The 19,819-nt window shown below is 44.5% G+C and overlaps 1 protein-coding gene across 1 annotated transcript; it reads left to right on the forward strand.

The window, feature by feature from the left end:
- Nucleotides 1-110: 110 nt before the first annotated feature.
- Nucleotides 111-16,624, forward strand: DESI1 (desumoylating isopeptidase 1). Its single transcript, XM_050325406.1, is given in 7 exon segments — nt 111-210; nt 213-383; nt 9,376-9,397; nt 10,291-10,360; nt 11,344-11,453; nt 12,211-12,333; nt 13,471-16,624. Coding segments are annotated over 7 exon segments (690 nt in total). The 3' UTR covers nt 13,565-16,624.
- The last annotated feature ends 3,195 nt before the right edge of the window (nt 16,625-19,819 follow it).

Genomic DNA, 19,819 nt, shown 5'->3' on the forward strand with positions numbered 1-19,819 from the left:
AGCCTCAGCCAATGACGGGAGGTCTTGCCCAGCCCCGCCCCCGCCCTAGCTCCGCCCCCCGCAGAGCCGCTCAGTGACGGGGCGGCCCGGCCGGCGCGCGGTGGCTGCGCATGCGCACGGGCAGGGTCGCCCCTTCCGCCCCGTCTGTCACCTCCCGGCCGGTGTCGCCGCACCCGCCACCGGCACCGGCGCCGCCTGTTCCCCCGCTCTCCGCCGCTTCCCGGAGGGAACGGCCGTTCCACCTTGCCTGCAGGGGCTCCGGTTGCCGCCCGGCGGCCGCGCCCGCGCCCCCATGGAGGAGCCACTGGCGCTGCACCCCGTGAAGCTCTATGTGTACGACCTGTCCAAGGGCATGGCCCGGCGCCTCAGCCCCCTCATGCTGGGTAAGCACGGCGGGCACCGGCACTGTCCCACCCCGCCCCGCCCGCCGCCTCCCGGCCGCTCGCGTCCCGCACCGGCCGCTGCGGCCCGGCCTGGCCGTGCCCGCTAACGGCGCCCAACTCGCCGCCTCCAGCCCCGGGAGTGGCGATCCCCGCCCGGCATCGCGCTCCCGAGGGAGCGGCCCGCCGGGAAAGGGCTCCCCGAGGGCGCACCGGGCGCTGCGGGGGCCGGCGGGCACAGCACCGCTCGGGGTGTGCGGGGCTGGCCCGGGGGCCGGTGCGGGGCCTCGGCGGGGTTTGGCTGCAGCCGCTGTCCCCGCTGTCAACGGGACCGGCTCGGCCGGTGCGGCAGCTCCAGCTGCGCTGGGTCCACTCCCTTCTCCCGCATCTGCCCGTTACCGCTGCGCTGTGGTATTCACTAAAGGCAGACTAAAACTGTTCCTTAGCTCCTGAAGGGAGGGACAGCTCAGCTCCCGACGGCCCGGCTGCCGTGGCGCCTCGGCAGGAAGGCTGAGCTGGTGGAGGAAAGGCGGCCGCTGTTTACAAGGTTACAGAGTTCAAGCGGCTCCATGTTGTGGCGAGGCCGGGCTGGGCTGGCGATGTGCCCGTCCGCTCTCTCCTTCGGAAAGTTTGTAGGATCTTGGTCTATGTCTTGTCAAAAATGCGTGCGTTTCCTGCTGAACCTTGGACTTGGGACACGAACCAAACTTAGGTTTTGGTGGAGGTTTTGGAAGCATGAATTAGGAATGCAACAAGAGAATGTTTTATACCTGTTATGTGTAGACTCTGGCCCGTGTCAGACAAGCAGTCTGTGTGGGATAAGACTTATCAACAGGCTCAATGTCTGAACAGATGGTTCTGTGTAATCTTGGTTTATGGTTTGCTGGCACTTTGCTCATCTGCCCTACGAAGAGATTCTGTGCTTTCCTGCAAGCTTAAAATGAAAATCCAGATAACTGTTGGCGTGAAGTTTCATGCATGTCAACGATAGGCTTGCAAAGTTGAGAAGAAAACACTATAGAGATCATATGTGATGTTCTCTGTTAGCCAGACAGCAGCAGAAGCTTTGGGAGATGTGTGTTTCCTGCGCTGGATAACCTCAAAACTTTTTGTGTGGTCAGAGTGGCTTCTATGGTAGCCCTTAGGGAAGTAACTTCTCACCTGTTAGGTCATAATAGGCATGTTTTATCTTGGGCTTAGAGTTAGAAATCTTAAGATGCAGATTACATACATGCAGGATTTACCTGTGTTTGAATTGAGCAGAATTTAACTAGTCTTATTTCAAAGTCTTGGTCCAAGCAAAGACTTCACCAGAAATAGGTTGTCACTGTATGTGTCTTTTTAGCTCTCTTCTTACCCACAAAGTAAATTTTGCCTTCTAGTGGCTTTCTGAACTTCCACATAGAAATGCTTAGTGCATTACTTCATTTTTGGTGCTTTCTATGCTACCCAAACAACAATTTGTAAGCTTGGCACTTGTGATACAGTTTGTCGCTAAATTTCTAGGAGTCTGAGCACTGAAAAGGGAAAGTTAAAACCCTGAGCGCTTCTCTGGGTAGCCGGGGAAGTGCTGCTCACTAGTACTGCCTGGTAACTAACCGAGCTCAGACGTGCTCATGGAACAGGGCCAACTAGGCCTGCGTGGTCACAGTGACAATGCAGACTGCAGAATATTAGAGATTATGTGGATCCAGTGATGGGGTTTTCCGTAAAACAAATCACTGTTTCTTTCTTTCTTTCTGCCTTCCTTCAAGTTAAGTGTCTTCTGTGCATTTACACTCAGCTCTGTCATATCTCCAGGTGATTTTGGAAACCTCCCCAAGGCAAAGTGGTGGAGAGAATACTCCTCTTGCCTATGTGTAGACCTTTTTATTCTTGAAGAACAACAAAAATTGTTGCTATTTCTCTGTATATCAACTTTGAGATGTTCAATAGCTATTTTTTCACTTTTTTTCCCTCAGTGATGTTCTTAAACCGTAGATCATCAGGGAAAGTCAATGAAATTGAAGAGGAAAGCATTTAAGTGCTAAATGTTGGTCATCTTTACTTATGGTACTCTTCCCATTGATGCCAAGTTTGAAACAATGCTTTTGCTTTGAGTGATAATTCCGTAACATTGCCTGTATTGAAATACATGTGTTTTAGAGAGAAAAAACAAATACTGAAATTGATTGTGCTAGAATCAATTTCTAACAGGCTCAAAACCAGCAACTCAGGTCCCCTTGCCAGAGGGGGATGAATCCTGTCTTATGGGACTGACCACTGCAAGAGCATCTCTACACAGTGTCTTCAGTTGTGCTAATAGGATCCACAGGTATTGTGGATTATGTCAGCACAGCATTCAAGGATCAGCTCTCACTACTGAATGTTGTACTGACTCTTTCAGTGTCAGTTCTCTCTGTTGCCTTTGAGTGATGAGCCTGGAAGGCAGAGCTGTACAGCCCTGTTCATAGCAGGCTTTGGAGTGACTTAGTCATGTCCCTTGGACACATCTTCATTTTTCTTGGCAAGTTTACTCTTTCTCTACCCAGACTGCTTTTATTCTTCTTACTTTTCTGTAAGTTTCTTATAATTTTTCAGTGAATATTTCTGTTCTGAAGTATACGTGACCAAATATTGCCTTTGGTGTCAGAAACAGCACTTTTAATTTTTATGTTGCTCTACATGCAACTTCTCTACGGGTACTATTCCTGCTCTTTCCCCCACGTTCAGTGTGTAACTACGTTTGTCTGTCCAACTATGTGATCTAATAATAAGAAATGTTAACCTGAATGCAATAAGATTTCTATTTTCAAGACAGAAAACGTAATCCTCCTGATTCTGTGGAGGGAAAGAGGAAAAGAAAACAGTTCAGCTTACAGTGCTGATTTTGAAGTAGATGTCCAAGGGCAGAGAAATCTTTAAGGAAGATTAAAATCCTGTTGCATCATGAGCTTAAAGAAAAATGTCTTGTGCCTCTCAAAGTTCTCCTGTCCTGTAATTGAGGGTATTGGTCATGTGACTCACAGAAGGAGCCTGGAGCTTCATTAACCACAGCAGCTTTGGCTCAGTGTAGTACAAATTAATGTGGAGTTGAGTGGGAGTAGGTATTGGTTGAAATCTTTTAAGTGGTGCATTTAGCTGTAGGGACTTAACAGCCCAGAGAGAATTGGAGCAAAAGGTAACTGCTGAAAGGAGGTGCCTTCTCCTCTGTTCCTTTTTTTCCAGGCCCAGCACATTTCTCTGCCTCTCTTCCATCTGTTCTGATCAGTTTTGAATTGCTTCAGCGTGAGATTCCATCAACTTTGCTCCAAGCATTTGCTAGGGATTTCATGAAAATCAAGTGCATTACCCTCCCCCAATCTAGCCTATTTCTTGGTCTCTAGGCCTCTCAAGAAGGGAACTGAAGCAGGCTCCTCCCTCTCCATTAGGTTCTGGAGGTATTTTTTTTTTTGCTTTGGTTGAGCACCCTGGGTAGCACATAGGAGAAAGTGCTTCACTAATTAGGGTAATTTTCAATTCAAAAAAGACAGGAATCTTAATGGATTGTCTAAGAAAATTACAATAATATGCAAAGCAGTGCACTGCTAGAAATACCCATGCTGGTTGACCAAACTGTATTGCTTTCGATTCCACAGGAGACCAGTTCGCTACTTTTTTTACAGTCTTTTATGGTCTTCTTGGGCTTGCATATCCATTGCAGAGCATAGATAAAAATACTGAGCTTCCTGTTATTTCTTTACTTTACAGCTCAAAGGGCACTGTTCTTGCACTGAGGGTTGAATTGCCTAAACTCTGAATGGGTTAAACTAGATACTCATCTGCATATACAATTCCTTCCTTCGTGTCTTGGAACTCTTCTGCCCTTCAGTCTAATAATTTGGATTAATATACAAATGCCACTTTCATTCAGTATTTAAAATTCGCATGAATTATTTGGCCATCAAGATTAACAAATTACTGTAATGGTAAAATAGATTGGTGAGCATCTAATCTCCCTTGTGCTTGGCCTTCCAAATAAATTCAAGCATGGAAGTAATCCTGTTTGATTGTATTCTAAAATAATATGGGCTCGCTTGCTTCTTTCAAAATACCCCTGTATCCAAACAATTATAGTCTCCTGAATCAGTTGTACAACAAACAAATCTAAATACTTTATTCTCCACATTCCTCTGACTAAGCTGAGGGTCCTGGAATTGTTTAATGAATTTGTATGTTATATTTTTCTAATAGGTTTCTGGCTCATGTAAGCACCATGAAAAATATTTGAGCTATGAATGTTATAAAGAAAAAAATAACAAATATAAAACCTTGTTATCTTGCCAGACAATACTCTGCCTTATTGAAACAAGTTGAGTCTCTGAGATGCTTAAGCACACATCAAAGCTGAATTGACATCCCCTCCCAGGTTCTAGTGAGCATATTCAGGAAAGAGCCATGAAGCACATCAGTAAGTAAAAAAAAAGAAAAAGTAAATAAACAAAACCACACCCAAACAAAACAAAAAATCCCCACAAAAAAACAAACAAAAAAAAAAACCAAAAAAACAACCAAAAAAAACCACCACCCAAAAGATTTAATTATCGAGTTTCCAAAGACTTGTAAGCTATCACCCGTAACTCTCACAGATACAACACGGTAACTTTTCGCATTCATGTTTGTGGTCTATGACAACAACAAGGTAGCTTGACTTGCATTACCTTGGAACGGAGGCAGATCAAACTAAGCTGATTTGCTTCACATTTACCTCAGGCTGAGCTTGCACACAGGCAATTTCTGTGGGAGAGCTGATACCTAATAACTTGACCATGTGCACTAAGTGTTGTGTGATTGTGTACATCTAAATTTGCAACAACCTTTCCTGTTCAACAACCCTCTGTCCCTCGAAATATTCAAACTCTTGAACATCTTGCTGTTTCCGCATTTTACCTGGATGAACAGAATTACAAAATGGGTCAGGTTGGACAGGACCACAGTGGGTCATGTGGTCCAACCTCCCTGCTCAAGCAGGGCTATCCTAGAGCACATGACACAGGATTGTGTCCAGGCAGTTTTTGAATATCTCCAGTGAGAGAGACTCCACACCCTGTCTGGACAGCCTCTTCCAGTGCACAGTCACCTGCACAGTAAGGAAGTTCTTCCTCATGTTCAGGTGGAACTTCCTGTGCATTTCAGGTTTCTGCCTGTTGCTTCTTGTGCTATTGCTTGGCACCACTGAGAAGAGCCTGGCTCCATCCTCTTGACACTCTCCCTTCAGATATACTAGGTGACCAGAAGAGTATCATCTCATCAGAGCATTCCTGTTCTGCATTAGGGGCATGTGCATCCTTTGCATTAGCTTTACTGTTGGCATTGAGTGAAGGGTAACATCTGCAGTTTAAGGCTGCAAAGGCTTTTGCAGCTCCAGTGGAAATTACTGGAGAATCAGGTTTTCCTATGTAGTTATAGACAGCCTCGGGTTATGAGTAAATGTGTTGGTGTTGGTGGCAGTACCAACATACAGTTCTGCCCACACTGCAGTGCACAACAGGAATTTGGCGCGTTGTGGCAAGGAGTGGAAGAGCATGAAATGTGATAATGTCTTCCAGTATCCCAGATGGTATTTGCAGTCCCTTCTTCTAGACCCCTCAATTGACTACGAGATGTAAGCCCTATTGCACTGTAGGATTCTTTGGGGAGGTTCATGGCACACTTGAACTTTATTGGAAAGTGTCACTGCAAGGCCTGGGTATAACTTGTGCCTTAGTACTTAGAACAATACTGTATCCTTGCTGAGTCACACTGTTGGGGCTGTTGTGTGTGTGAAGCCTTCAGAGGCAGTGGGCAGCGTGTTTTGTACATAGTGGGCAATGTCCAGCAGAAAGCAAGACATAATTCCTTATCCTTAGTGCAGGCTGCCCTGATCACTTTACCTGAGCTTTTCAGGAGGGGCAGTGGTGGTGAGCTGTCACCTGTGCTGTGCAGAGTCTGAGTCTGGGAGAAGGGCAAGAAGAGTCATAGAGGAGGATCCCCATCAGAGGCAAAACTTGAGGAAGAAGATGATTGTGTCCATGAAGGTTTATACGTAACCTCATATGATGCAACAGACAAACAACATTGAGATTCTTACTGAACAGTAGGAAAGGGGGCTGCCCAAGTACTTCAGAAGCTGGTAGCCATTGACTTATTCTTCTGTGGGTCAGTTTGGAGTTGAGATGACAACAGCCACCTCTGAAGCCTGGGATACTGCAGCAGCATACCAAAAGTTCTTGGTCTCAGATGTCTCTGGGTGATGCATATGTGGCCAATAATGGCAAGTTTCTTAGGCATGGGATTCTCCAACAGTGTTGTCATTGGAGACACTTGCATGGCCTCTGACCAAGCACAGTCTGCCCGTGGCAGAAAGGGATTTTATTTTGTCTGCAGCAGACGGGAGAGCTACCTCGGATGCCTTATTGTCATCAGTGCTGCAGATCTGTCATGTGTTTTCCACAATGCCAGCTTCGTTAATGACTTACAGGAGCCAAGCAGAAGTAGCAGGTCTGCAGCTTCATTAAGATCTTCAAACCAGTGCTTGGCACAGACTGACCTAGCTGAGCTGCCTCAGACAGACCTGCCTTGTGAAGACAGGCAGCTTCAATTGCCAAAAGCTGTTCTGTTATTGCCCTGGCAGTTGCTGCCTGTGGACCGCTACAGATTTCTCATGTAGCAGTAAGGATTGGATTGTAGTCCAATGCAAAATCTATTTCTTAAATTCTGTTTGAGGTTTTTTTCATACAGTCAGAGAATTACTTCGGTGAAAAGGGACCTCTGGAGGTTGTGCTCAAGGTAGAGCTGACAAGAGCAGATTGTTCAGGGCCCCGAGCAGCTGAGTTCTGAGTATCTTCAAGGGTTGATATCCCATATGCTTTCTGGACCCCTGTCCCTGTGTTTGATCGCCTTCATGATAATTTTTTCCCTGCTTTTTACAGAATTGTGAATTTCCCATTTTCTAGCTGGTGTCTGTTGTCTTTCACTGTGCATCTCTGAGTAGAAAAAGGGTCTCTTTCATCCATATCCATTAGATACTTGTCGAAAGGAATAAGGACTCTTGGCCTTCTCTTCATGAATATGAACAGACCAGTTTTGTCTACTCCTCTTCAATACAGTAGGTGTTACAGCCCAGTATGTCAGTGTCTTTTATACTGCTGGGATCCAAAAGTGGACACAGCACTCCTGATGTGACCTCTCAAGTGTCAAACAGGGGGACAGAGTCACTCCCCTTGAGCTGCTGTCTGCAGTTTTGCTAGAGCAGCCTAATGTGTACCCTTTGCTGCAATTATCTTTTCAAGTAGGTACTGCAATTGCACGAGCAGGTCCTGGCAGCACCTGTGACATTGTCAGATCTGATGTAACTCTTTTCACCTGCATACAGAGTCTAGCTACAGAGCAGCAGTTCTGTGGAAAGCCTTTCATCATTGTTTGCTGCAAATGTGTGCAAAAGTAAGTTTGTTTATAGATACACAGAACAATGCAAAACCAGATCTCTCTGATGAGAGATCTATGCAAAACCAAGCAGTAGAGTCTGTCATGGGCCAGTTGCTAAAGTTAGGGCAGGTGCTGCTAAAGTTAAACCCTGCCTTGTATTGCTGCAGTGTCACTGGGTTCTGGCAGCTCTAGAGTGCAAGGTGAAACCTGATGGGGGAAGTGTGGAACAAAGGCCAAAGGATCAAGCAGCACAATGGTGGGACATGCTAAAGGGCCAGCAAGTGCTCCTAAAATACTGCAACACACTGCTCTGCTTCTCTCATCATTGCTCCTCTCTTTTGGCCTTCATCCTACTCCATGCCTACGTTTCTGTGTGACGGGTTGACAGGGAATATGCTTGCTGCCTGGCTGTGATCCATGGGAGTGACAGATCAGTCCACCTACTTCAGAACTACGTGCACTCGCTTCAACTGATGTCTCTATTGTCACAACAGCCTTTTCCCTGCCTCTGCTCTTACATGACCCTCATCTGAAGCAGGTCCCTATTTTGCTTCAGACTTGAGCGGAAAAAAATGTGTTAGTGATTGTTTTTCCTGTGGCAGAGGAGCACTCAGCCTCCTGCTTGGGTTCAAGAGAATACCAAGTGTTGGTATGCATACAGCTGTTACATTCTAAATCCGCTTTTCTGGGTGTTGTGCACCTTGTTGACAAAATAAAGTTATAGCATCTGTGACGTGTCACAGCACAAAGTGGCTGCCTGGCTGCCTGCAAGCTCCCAAAGGGGCACAGTACCAGGGACTAAGCTTTTAGGTTATGATAGACAATTGAGCCTAGAACAGTAACAGCTGGTGACCTTTTGGAAAGAGGTTTAATCTTGAGCATAGAGAGGCTTAGATCACCCACTCCTAGGGAACTGGAAATACATTTTGGGAGGGACTTTTTCTCTCAGACACAATTAGTTTAGTGGTGTCTGAAGCAAGTCTTTGCTTCTGTGTTCTACAAAACACAGAGTTTTATAACTTGTATAAATTTCAACCCTGCACTTTTCTACCCCAGTTCCCACTTAAACTGCTAATTTTTGAAGGCAGGGGGAGGGAGGGAAAGGAGGAAACCGTGGAACAGATTATAGATAGTGATAACTATTGATCATATGTTCAAGTCAGATCTCTCATCAGTTACTGAAAAAGAGAGCTGAATGCACTCTGCTGGCCAACTGTCTGCAGTTATGAAATCAGCATCAAATTCAGCTCTCCTGGTCCTGACTGAAGATTATACTTTGGGAAAAGGTTTCCTTTCTTAGTCTGTAGAACAGCACCCAAGGAAGGTAAGCACTGGCAGGATAGGATGGCATTGCCACCTCTGCATGCCAGGAGGGAAAAAGTGCAACAGTAATGTGGATGGAGTAGTTAATTTGAAAGACATTATGGTTTTTTTAGAAACATCTCTCTGATGAAATCTTTGGCGTTGCTGTCACGGTGAAATATTGAGCATGGTTCTTAACTGATTGATAGAAAGTAGGCTGAAATGTGGAAAATACATTGCTAATAACTCTTCTTTTCTCTGCATACAGGGAAACAGCTGGATGGCATCTGGTAAGTGACTAGATTTAAATTGCATAATGTGTGTAAAACACTGTGGTGTAGGAAGCATTTTCAATATGAGGTTATATATGCTTCAGATCTTAAGAACATTTTATTGTGGAAGAGAGACCAAGGCACTTTTTGTTCCTGAATACAGATTGATGGTAAGATGATGTACAATCAGGTGCTAGTTAAACCTTTCCATTCAAAGCTCAGTGGACCTCATGGAAAAAGGTGTTGTTAGTGCACCTGTACACTTTTTCAAGGGTAGGATGTTGTCTTTGTCCCAAGTACTTTGTCATGTAATTCCAGGCATGACCAAACATGAGAGTAAGAGTAGGTGGGAAGAAGGTATTACAGAATCAGGCCTTCTGGCATATAAGAGCAGTGACTACTTTTGGTTACAAAACAGACCCAGCTTGCTATAATTCATGTCAAGAATTTTTATATCATATCAGGAGGGTTTGGGGTTTCTTTTAAAGGCAAGAAAAACGCCAAACCCTTGTCCATCCATTTTTGCCTCTACTGATTCATCTCCTGTGGTCGTCTGACCAGCTTCTCAGCCAAAGTCTTTCTGACATACACTTCTGTCAGTGTGGTAGCAAAGTAGCTCTGTCTCTCTCTCTCTGTGACTTCACCCTCAGCTGAGGGAGGCTCATGCCTGGACTCCTAACTAAGCCTATTCTTTCCCAACTGCTTACAGAGTTACAGTAGGCTTGATAATAGTTGCTTCCATATCCATTTATGTTCCAGCAGATCTTGTTCCTACTCACAGAAACACATTGACCTTTTCTTTCAGTTATTCCCTTCATGATGTCCTTGAGCTGATAAATGTACCGGTGATTTCTGTACTAGGCTATTTCCTTTTTTCCTTTGTTTCATCTGGTTTTTGTTCTCTGTGGCAGGCACACCTCCATAATAGTCCATAAGGATGAATTTTTCTACGGCAGTGGAGGAATTTCCAGCTGTGCACCTGTAAGTTAAACTTAAATTTTCTGATATTTTTTATAGGATTACCTGGAGCCTCTGGTGGTCTAGTGGTTAAGGGCACGGCACTGTCACCGCCGAGGCCCGGGTTCGATTCCCGGTCAGGGCCACTCCCGGGCAGGTGGAGCTCATTAGCACTTAAAGGCAACCCACCTACGTCCTGAGGACCTCGCTGCCACCGTCCAAGCTCGCTTGGCCCCGGCAGATGAACCTTAGGATTAAAGGGTGGGCTCAGTTCCGCGCACACTGTGTCTCACCTAAAAAATCCAATGCGCAGGCTGGAAGGTGTAAAGACCTTCCCCGGATCTTCGCTCGCGAAGACTGGCCATTATTATTATTATATTATATTATATTATTATACCTGGTCAGAATTGCTTGTGTTACTGTCTTTTAGAAAAGCAACAAGAGACTTCTAAATTAAGACAGAGGGTGAAGCCAGCTGCTTGCCATGGTTTTCCAGGGCACCTGAGGAAAAGGGATTATGAACAGTGGGTTTAAGTCCAAATAAATACAGGTTGGGGATTGCTTCTTCTGGTAGAATCTATCTATCTATCCAGTGCGCCTTCTGCAGCTGCATTGCAAGAGTGACATTTTGTCCAATTCTGTATTGTTAAGTTTTACATGCAGACTTTTTAAGATTAAATAAAACCAAAGCAAAACAAAACCATGATGCTTTCTCAGACCTTTCTGTTCTGGGAGAAGTAAAATGGATGAGCTGTTGTTCTAAAGCAGAATTTTGCTACAGCTTAGAGCTTTCATCCTGAAGAGCCAAATGTAACAGCTGAAATGAACATTGCATGTTCTTCTCATTCTCTTGAGAGGGAAGACCAGCAGGTCTTCTTGCTCGACAAACACACCAGCAGGCCCTCCTTTTGTGCCTGGACAAGTCACAGTAGCTCTATTCAGTAGGGTCGTCCAAAAGAATTCAGTCTGATCATTTGACATTGTCTTCTGGCTGTTAATTTTTACAGGGAGGGACACTTCTTGGCCCCCCGGACACAGTTGTTGACCTGGGGAACACTGAAGTCACTGAAGAAATTTTTCTGGAGTATCTTTCCTCTCTGGGGGAATCTATGTTCCGGTAAGTAGCATCTTGTACTAGAAAATCTGTATATCAAAAAAGTACAGAATGGAGAAAGGTACTGTGAAACCAGTCCAGCTCACAAAGCTTTTGTCTGCTAAGTGTATTATTTGGTACTCTTCAAATATGAGACTGGAACTGATGTACCAATACGCAAGGAGCTACCAGCTAGGCAACCCTCTGGTGTGCCAGCCTTGAGCTAGGCTGGGAAAGCATTCTCATGGGAAGTGTTTCACACTGTTTTTTGTAAAATAGAATAATGCCTGAAATACCTTTGAGAGAACCACCAGGGAAAATAAAAACTCTGAGTAAATAGCACTTTGCCCCATGAGTCATAAGTGAAGTGCTGTAGTAAAGCTGCCAACTTTCATATGAGTAAAAGCAAGGTCTTGAGTGAGTCTGCTTCTCACAAGAATAGAAAACTGTAGCATTCAGTGTTCTGGCTATCTTTCAATGTCAGTAATTCCTGTGATTTCTCATTACTTCTGTGGTTTTAAGTGATGAAACCTGACCTTACTTATCCTCCCAAAACCCATTGTTATAAAGTCAGTGATGCAGAGAAATGTCATTTTCCACCCTGATTCAATTGAATTTGAGAGTGAGTTGATGTCTGTATTTTACCTATTTGCCTTAGAATTCTTTGGGGAATGGGGTGCTAATGTAAGGAGACGTTCTTCAGTAGGGGTCTAAGTTTTTCATCTTGTAAGATTTATTGCTGAGTCTGTCTTTATGGTTCAATTTCTTTTCTGTGGCACAGAGGAGAGTCTTATAACCTCTTTGAACATAACTGCAACACCTTCAGTAATGAAGTGGCACAGTTTCTGACAGGAAGAAAAATCCCTTCCTACATCACTGACCTTCCATCTGAAGTTCTTTCCACGTGAGTATGGATGTCCGTCCTCTCTGTAGCTGCTTCATTCTAACGCTTAAACATATGACAGAGTGAGCAGTACCAGTTTCTGCTGGCTCTGCCTAAGAACCAGGCTAGGATTAAGGAGAAGATGCTATTTATTTGAACACTTACAACACCATATCACAAGTGCTAACTGGCACTGATGTTGCAAAGACAGGAGAAGGTTGTTCTTCTGTCTTTACTTAAACCTAGTTTTTTATTTTGTGGTGGTCTCTTATATGTGACCAGACAAGCATAGAAAGTTTCAGAAAACAGTGCGAGTTTGGTTTTTTTCTTTTAGGAAACCAGTATCTGTTAAAGGTTGCTTCTCTAAGCACCATAATTGCAATGGAGGTGTCAGCTTTGCTTGTGACGAGGCAGGGGAGATGTAATATTTAAATTAATGCTGCAGTTTTAAAGCTAGCACTGGGTACAAAAAGAGGATATGAAAAAGAAGAAATGATTTCCTGCCTGATAATTCAGATCAACTTCTTTTTTTTAAACTCTCAGCTAGTGAGGATCCCAGTGGGATGGTTTGAGCTCCATCATGTAGATCCTAATTTTTCATAACAGTAGTATAGCACATTATTTGGGAGACTTGTCTGCTGCCCTGGGCTCTTAACATATCAGATGTCTCAAAACCTGTAACAGAATGAGTCATATGGAAAGATAACCAGGTGCTACCGAGTGCAACAGGGATTATTCTGTGAGTGTTGATCCATTGTCTTTAAGGGAGCTAGAGGCTATTCTTCTGGCAGATCTTAATATTGATGTACTTAATGGAACACTGCAGTTGCATAACAGGGATTTTGTTTGCACACTTAAGTAGAATGAATTACTGAAAGCTAGTTTCAGACACAGTATTACCACATTAGCAGTCTAGGCATGTTAGGACTCAGAACTAGCTTATATTAAATAAATTTTAAGTTCCTTAGTTATTGAACAATAAACTGTCTTTATTATGCTAAATTAGTTTGCTTAAGTTTGTAGTGGAAGTTCTTCAAATTAGCTTCTACAGTGGTGGTTTGATTGCACTCTCTAGGAAGTGAGTGAGCTTCAGTAGTAAAGGGGAACAGTTGTTAATCAAGTAAACTATTTGAGATGCTTATTTCTTTACCTTCTCAGACCTTTTGGACAAGCTTTAAGGCCCCTCCTGGACTCCATCCAGATCCAGCCACCCGGAGGAAATACCTTCAGCAGACATAATGGACAGAGCTAACAGGAGTGACCGAGTGTGCCCAGCCTCACCAGGCCTCTTCCTTTTTAAACATGAATTTACCAGATTTCTATTTTATAATTTCCCATCAGAATTAACTCTGGAGAAGTTACGAGACAAGTTTTAAAATTTCCTAGGGAGAGGATTTATCAGGGTGCATGTAAGACAATGCTACCAAAAAGATTGCCATAATTTTTAATAGCATTTTACTAATTTATAAAGGCTGTCTTGTCGAGTAGGCTGAGACTTTCTACGTAACTCCTGTGCTGGTAAGTGGGAATTCATTCCATGAGCATTCAAGGGCCCATCACACAATCTGAAGTAGATAAGGGGATGTCCTAACCATCCCTTGCAGACTTGCATTTCTTTCTCCTCTCACTGCCTGTATTATGGGGGTCTTTGCTGAAGTCTGTAGCAAAAAAGGCAAAGGAAGTATTGGTAGCCTAAGAAGTGAAGGTGTCCCAGGATTAGTCTTCTGTGTATTTCACTGACATTGTTATTTGCTCAAGGGAGAAGCTGAACTCATCTGACTAGAATATTTGCAGTGGCACAGCTGTGTGGGAAAGGTGATGAAGCTGAACCATGTGTCAGTGTCACACTCAAGAAAGAGCTGGAACTCAGTGGAACTTGCTGTGGTGGGAGGGAGGCTGGAACTGAAGGTTACCAAGAAGCTTGTAATGCCAGATCCAAGAGTTATGGGAAAGAACCAGCTGAAAGAACAGAATCTCATGAGCGGAAGTGGTAGAAACAAATTTCAGGTGAAAGTAAAGTGAAGTGAAATGTTTCCTTTTCTCGCATGTAAGCTTATCAACAGATAGACAGAACCTTCTTAATTATTTACCTTTGCATAAGAACTGTGTTTTCTTGGGTTTTTCTCCTTACTAAACCAGACTTACAGTACAGTAAGACAGGAATAGCATGGCAACTGCATGATAATATAAGTTGGACCAATTCCGCATTCAATATCAGGTTGCAGACACAGTAGGAGTTCCAACTTTCATTGATATTGCTGCCCTTTCCAAAGCAGTCCGCGACATCAGAGAAAGGAGACATCTCTGCTTAAGAGAAATAAATGCTAGGTCTCCCCAAATGTAAAGAAAATGAAGAAGAGTAAAATTAAGCTTTCCATGGAGCAACTGAGTTTTTTGGGAAACATGCAGAAGCAGTCCTGTCCTTAGATCGACCTTAGATTGTATCAGTACTGCATCTACTAGTTTAAGATTTTTATAGCTTTGCAATTATTTGCAGTGGGAGAAGAACAGGGGAATGAAAGAATAGGCACACTGTTTTCTTTTCATGCATGTATTTATACTATTTTCCTGAAAAATTTTGTAGCAGTTACATTTAGGAAGGAATACAAGAAAGACATCGGACAAACCCCAAAACATTGCTGATGCTCCATAAATGGGGATTGCACGTCCCAGATGCTGCTGAAAAAGCATCTATGCAAATGTACAGCCCTTTGTCCAGTGCGTTGTTGTGAAAAGTGTTGCTGCAAGTTCAGTCCTGCATCTCAAACTTCCTGCACTGGAAACTTATGCATACCAAAAGGAGGTGTCTTTCCTCTGCTGGGTTCTTTCTCCCAGAATAATGCAGTTTGATAAGTTTGTCACACTATTTCTCTGTTTGGACTATAATGGTTTGTATTTATGAGGGGTTGGAATAGAAGAAAACTGCATTTTCATCACTGTCAAATACTCTGTTGCCCTGCAACTTGTGGAGCCACTGCACAGATGGAAATAGGGTAGTGTCAGTCCATTTTGCAGGTTTTTGTGTGTACCTTCTTTCAGTGCACAGCAGTGGCCCCTGCAGCCCAGATGCTTCTTTTCCTTGTCATTCTCTGCTTGTGCCATCAACTTCTCCTTAAGCATTTCATTTGATGGACTGGACTTGGATATAATGGTAGCAGTTAGTATAGATTGCATTATACAAAAGCTTTCAATCTTTCCCCCTCAAAGTGTCCTGTTTGCAGAAAGCATCCTATAATAAGTCATTTATGAATGCCTTTTGATGCTGCTGGAGGAAGGATTGGTATTTGTTTTCTGCTAGGCAATAGCTTAGTTTTCCTGTTTAGTGTGTGTATCCTCTCCAGTCTTTTTTCATACCTATTCTGTGAAGAGTAACCAGCCTTTCATCTTAATGCACACGACTGTGCCACAAAACATTGTAGATCGTGTTAGAGATCTTGGACCTTCCTTAGTTGAGCAGGTATATTCAGGCTGTTACAGTGCAGCCCAACATCTAGGTGTGCTAGTTTGGTACCTGCAAGCAGCACAGCTGTGCTTGCTTGTCTTTCAGCAAACTATCACTTCAGGTGCAGCTGCCTGTGGAAGCACTGGTGCCATGGTTTCTGCCCCACACTCTTTCACAATGAGGATATGCCCTGTGTGTCCACCACTTCAGATGTCCTGAGCCTGGTTTCTGCTTGGCTGCCTATTTCAGGACTTTTTACATCCTCTCAGGGGGCAGGAAAGAAAAGGAAGACATTCACCCTGTGCATTTTGCAATCTGCCTTTTCCCCTCCTGAGCAGCCCCTTTGCAGATAATGCTCCTACTTTAAGGTCACTGGGTAAAATTTCACTCAACCATATACTGTTTGCAATAGCCAGGGAGCTCCTCGGGGGGCCTTCTGGGCTCGGGACCTACACTTGTGTTTCATGGCAAAAGAGCTATAGGAGAGAATCCTGTTTGCTTGGTCTTACTGGGTAATAAGACCCCTGTACGCTGTAGGACTCTTAGGAAACCCATTTTCTCCAAAGACGGTTATGTATAAATTGCAGGACTGTGCCCTCAATGTTCCACCCAGCTGAATATAAACTAGACTGAGAAGTGTATGTAAGTGTATATTGGTGACGAACTTCAGCCAGCTGATTGACAAAGGGGCAGGGAAACTGAACCCCTGAACGGGAGCAGAACTCTTTTGCCCACACCTACTATTCTGTCTTGTATTGCTGCGGTTCCCCCGTGCCATCTTAAAAATGTTAATAATGTCTTTAGGCAGAAAGTGATGTTTTGATTTATTTGTGGGTTTTTTTCTATTACAATAAAAAGAAATACAGCAAATTTTCCTGATTGAATGCATGTGCCCACACAGCTGCCCAGCGAATGCATCTGACCAGAAGTCACCATCTTTACCCTGATCCCAGCTGGGAAGTGCAGAATGAGAAATTGTTCAAGCAGTTTGTGCCAAGTACTGCTACAGGAAGCAGTGGGGGCTACTGCTCTTTTCTGAACTGGCCACAGGCTATATTCTTATTTAAGTTGGGAAAAATTTTTCTTCTGTAAGTACCATGGTTTCTAAAATCATGCTCCTGAGGCTTGGCACAGCTTGGATGCGCTCAAAGATGATGTTCTGTCAGCACAGGTTTTGTACAGCCCTTGCTCGTTTAAGTGTGCGAGAATGAAATGTCTAATGTGTGCTGCTGAAGAAGAGGACCAGCAGAGTTTAAACATGGGAAAAGGCTCTAAGCTTCATGCTGCTGCTTCAAAATGAAAAAAAAAAACTAAAAAGCAATAGACTAAGAAGTAGACTTCATGCCTGGGTTCTTCTGGAGCTGCAGAGGAGATATTGGTGAGGATTATGTAGCACTGCCCAAAATATCTGGCTCTGGGGAAGACATTAATTCTGCTTGATTCAGCCTTCTACATGCTTATTGATGGCATGCAAATGATAAACCACACTATTCGCTGTTTCTGTAACACTCTGTATCAGTGTAATACAGAAGAGGTCTTGTAACAGAAGGAGGTTGTAACAAAGATGCAATGATTGTGGTTATTTTGGGCTGTGTTACTCAGATATGGTGCTAGTTTGATATCAGGGACTAGTAGTGGCCCCACACAAAATACCTGCAATCGGGTATTTTTAAATTAAATTAATTTTTTAAAATTTTTTTTTAATTTAAAGGAAAACCTTGACTTCACTGGCATCCCTAGACAGAGTGTAAGATAGTGCTCAAAGCAGCTTACCTTCTAAACTTCTGACAAAATACGTGCCTTTGCTGCTAGCAGCAGAGATTTCATTCCTGATGACAGCTGCTGCCTGTCTGAGTGGCAGTCAAGCAAACGCATCAAGGGTGGTTGAAGCGCAAAGTATTAAATAACCGGAACAGCCACAGCAGCCCTGTTCTCAGAGCTAACCTGGATGAAGGAACAAGCACAGCTGGGTAGAGCTGTGCACTTCACCAAAAGGCAGGCTTATGCTCTTGGGGAAACCAAGATGTCCCAAGTGCTCACCAGGTGATACCAAATGGCCATGGAGGTGCTGGGAGAGGTGTTTGGACTCGAAGAGATTTTTTTAAAGCAGTGTGACAAATAACCTGGAGAAAGCACAGCAGGTAGTTCAAGCTTTGGAAAGCTGTGCTGGTAGCATAAACCTGATTGGCACTGCAGGAGTGTGAAAATGTGAATGCTGACTGAATTTTAGCAGGCTTCCCAATTCAGGAAAGTGCCCCGAGGTGGCACTGCTTCCCTGCAGCACAGGGATGCACCTGAGCCTGGGGAGAGTGGCTGGGATGTCCACAGTAATGTCAGTGCAACAGGCATGGAGAGAGGACTCTCACATACACAAAAGCTGCAGGAGACAAGACCGTGGAGCAGCTTGGACCTCAGCAAGTGCCTGGTAGCAAGGACACTACACTGCCAGGGCTGCAGTAGGTGTGAGCTGGCAGGTTTCCCTAAATCCATGCTTATTTCATCCAGACTGGGAAGTCTCGTCCCTATACCATACCGTGGCCTATGGAAAATAAAGGCTTGCATTCCTGAAACCCTGGGAGTTCGCTGTGTATCTGACCCCACGGCTGTCTTTTGAGAGCCCTGGGCATTAGCTCACGGCCCTGCTACGTGGGAGAGCAGTTCTTTGGCTTCTGGTACTCGCGCACCCCAAACACGTGAGGGCACCTCTGCTCACTTGTCAGCATGCCATGGTAGGCACACTTTGAAGTGTTCATATTCTGGAGTAAGCATCCACATGTTGACTGATGATATATGTAACCACACCTGGACAAGTGCTATAAATGAACATAACCCTAAACTCAACTAAAAATTCAGTGCTCAATTGCATACAAAGCAGTTGGGTGCTGAGAAACCACTCTGGAAGCTTCAATGCATCTGAGTAAAGAGTCCTGCTTTCCAGAGGTGGGAGCCCATAACTGGGTCTAATCCAGAAGGCTCCAGTGGCTGTGATTCTGCAAGAAAATCAATGCTGGGGCAAATAACAATAGTAATACCCGTCCAAGACTGCCTGACCTCACTTTGTTGTGGAGGCAACTCACAAAAACAGTTTGGAAACAGCTGTCCTGGTGGCATTAACCAATGGACAATTAATGTGTCCCCCAGAAAGTAGCTGAGGATGTGTTGGTAAACCAAAATTATTAACATTGTTTCTGTACACCCCCCCTTTCACGGAGTGGGAGCAGGAAAATCATAAACCACAAACAAAAACCCAGAATCTGTGAAGCCACCTGGATGCTTCATTTTGAGAGGAATCTGGTGGAGAACTGGGAAAAGGGACTGCAAAATATCCTAGAACAAATAATAATGAGAAAAAAACAGTAAAAAAAATGCCTGCCCCCCAATTCCAACCTAGCTTGGTGCTGAGCACCATTGGGGAAGGGAATGCAAGCTAACTGTTTAGCAGAAAGCATTGAATGTTCCACATAGGTTGGTTTTGATTTCAGAAAATAATTCAGGAATTATTGTAGGAGATGGCAGTGGGGAGGGGGTTTTCAATGTCACTTATCAGGCCAGCATAATACGGAGCCATGTGAATATGATCTGACCAGATGGTCTAATTAAATCCTGAATGACTTGTGAGCAGGTCAAAGCAAAAGTTACTAGCTTTGTGCAGAGGGTATTTTCACTTCTCCAGTGGAACATTAGCTACGAATAGCTAATCCTATTGGAAAAGCAAGATGAGGCACAGGGACTGAGTGGGTGAGTGTGTGCTGCTGGACAGTGGGAAGTGTCCTTCGCTAGGACACAGAAACCCCCAGGGAAGCTGAGTTTACCAGGCAGCTTAATCCAGACCCACAGCCCCTCAGTTCCGGGGGGCACTGCAGCAAATGTGAAAACACGCACTCCCCACACCGTCCCTCCTCCAGACTCCCAGGTCCCTCGCTAGGGCTCTAAAGCCAAGGATTTAAGGAGACAGCTGAAGCGGGGACGCCGTTCACGCCCAGCACGCTGCGGCTCCCCTGACGAGGCGATGGAGCCCCCGGTCGGTGCCGAGGCGGCGGCCGCACGTCCCGCCGGCGGGCGCGG

Source organism: Myiozetetes cayanensis, unplaced genomic scaffold (assembly GCF_022539395.1).
Source record: "Myiozetetes cayanensis isolate MyiCay16 unplaced genomic scaffold, myiCay2020 scf3, whole genome shotgun sequence".
Lineage (NCBI taxonomy): Eukaryota > Metazoa > Chordata > Aves > Passeriformes > Tyrannidae > Myiozetetes > Myiozetetes cayanensis.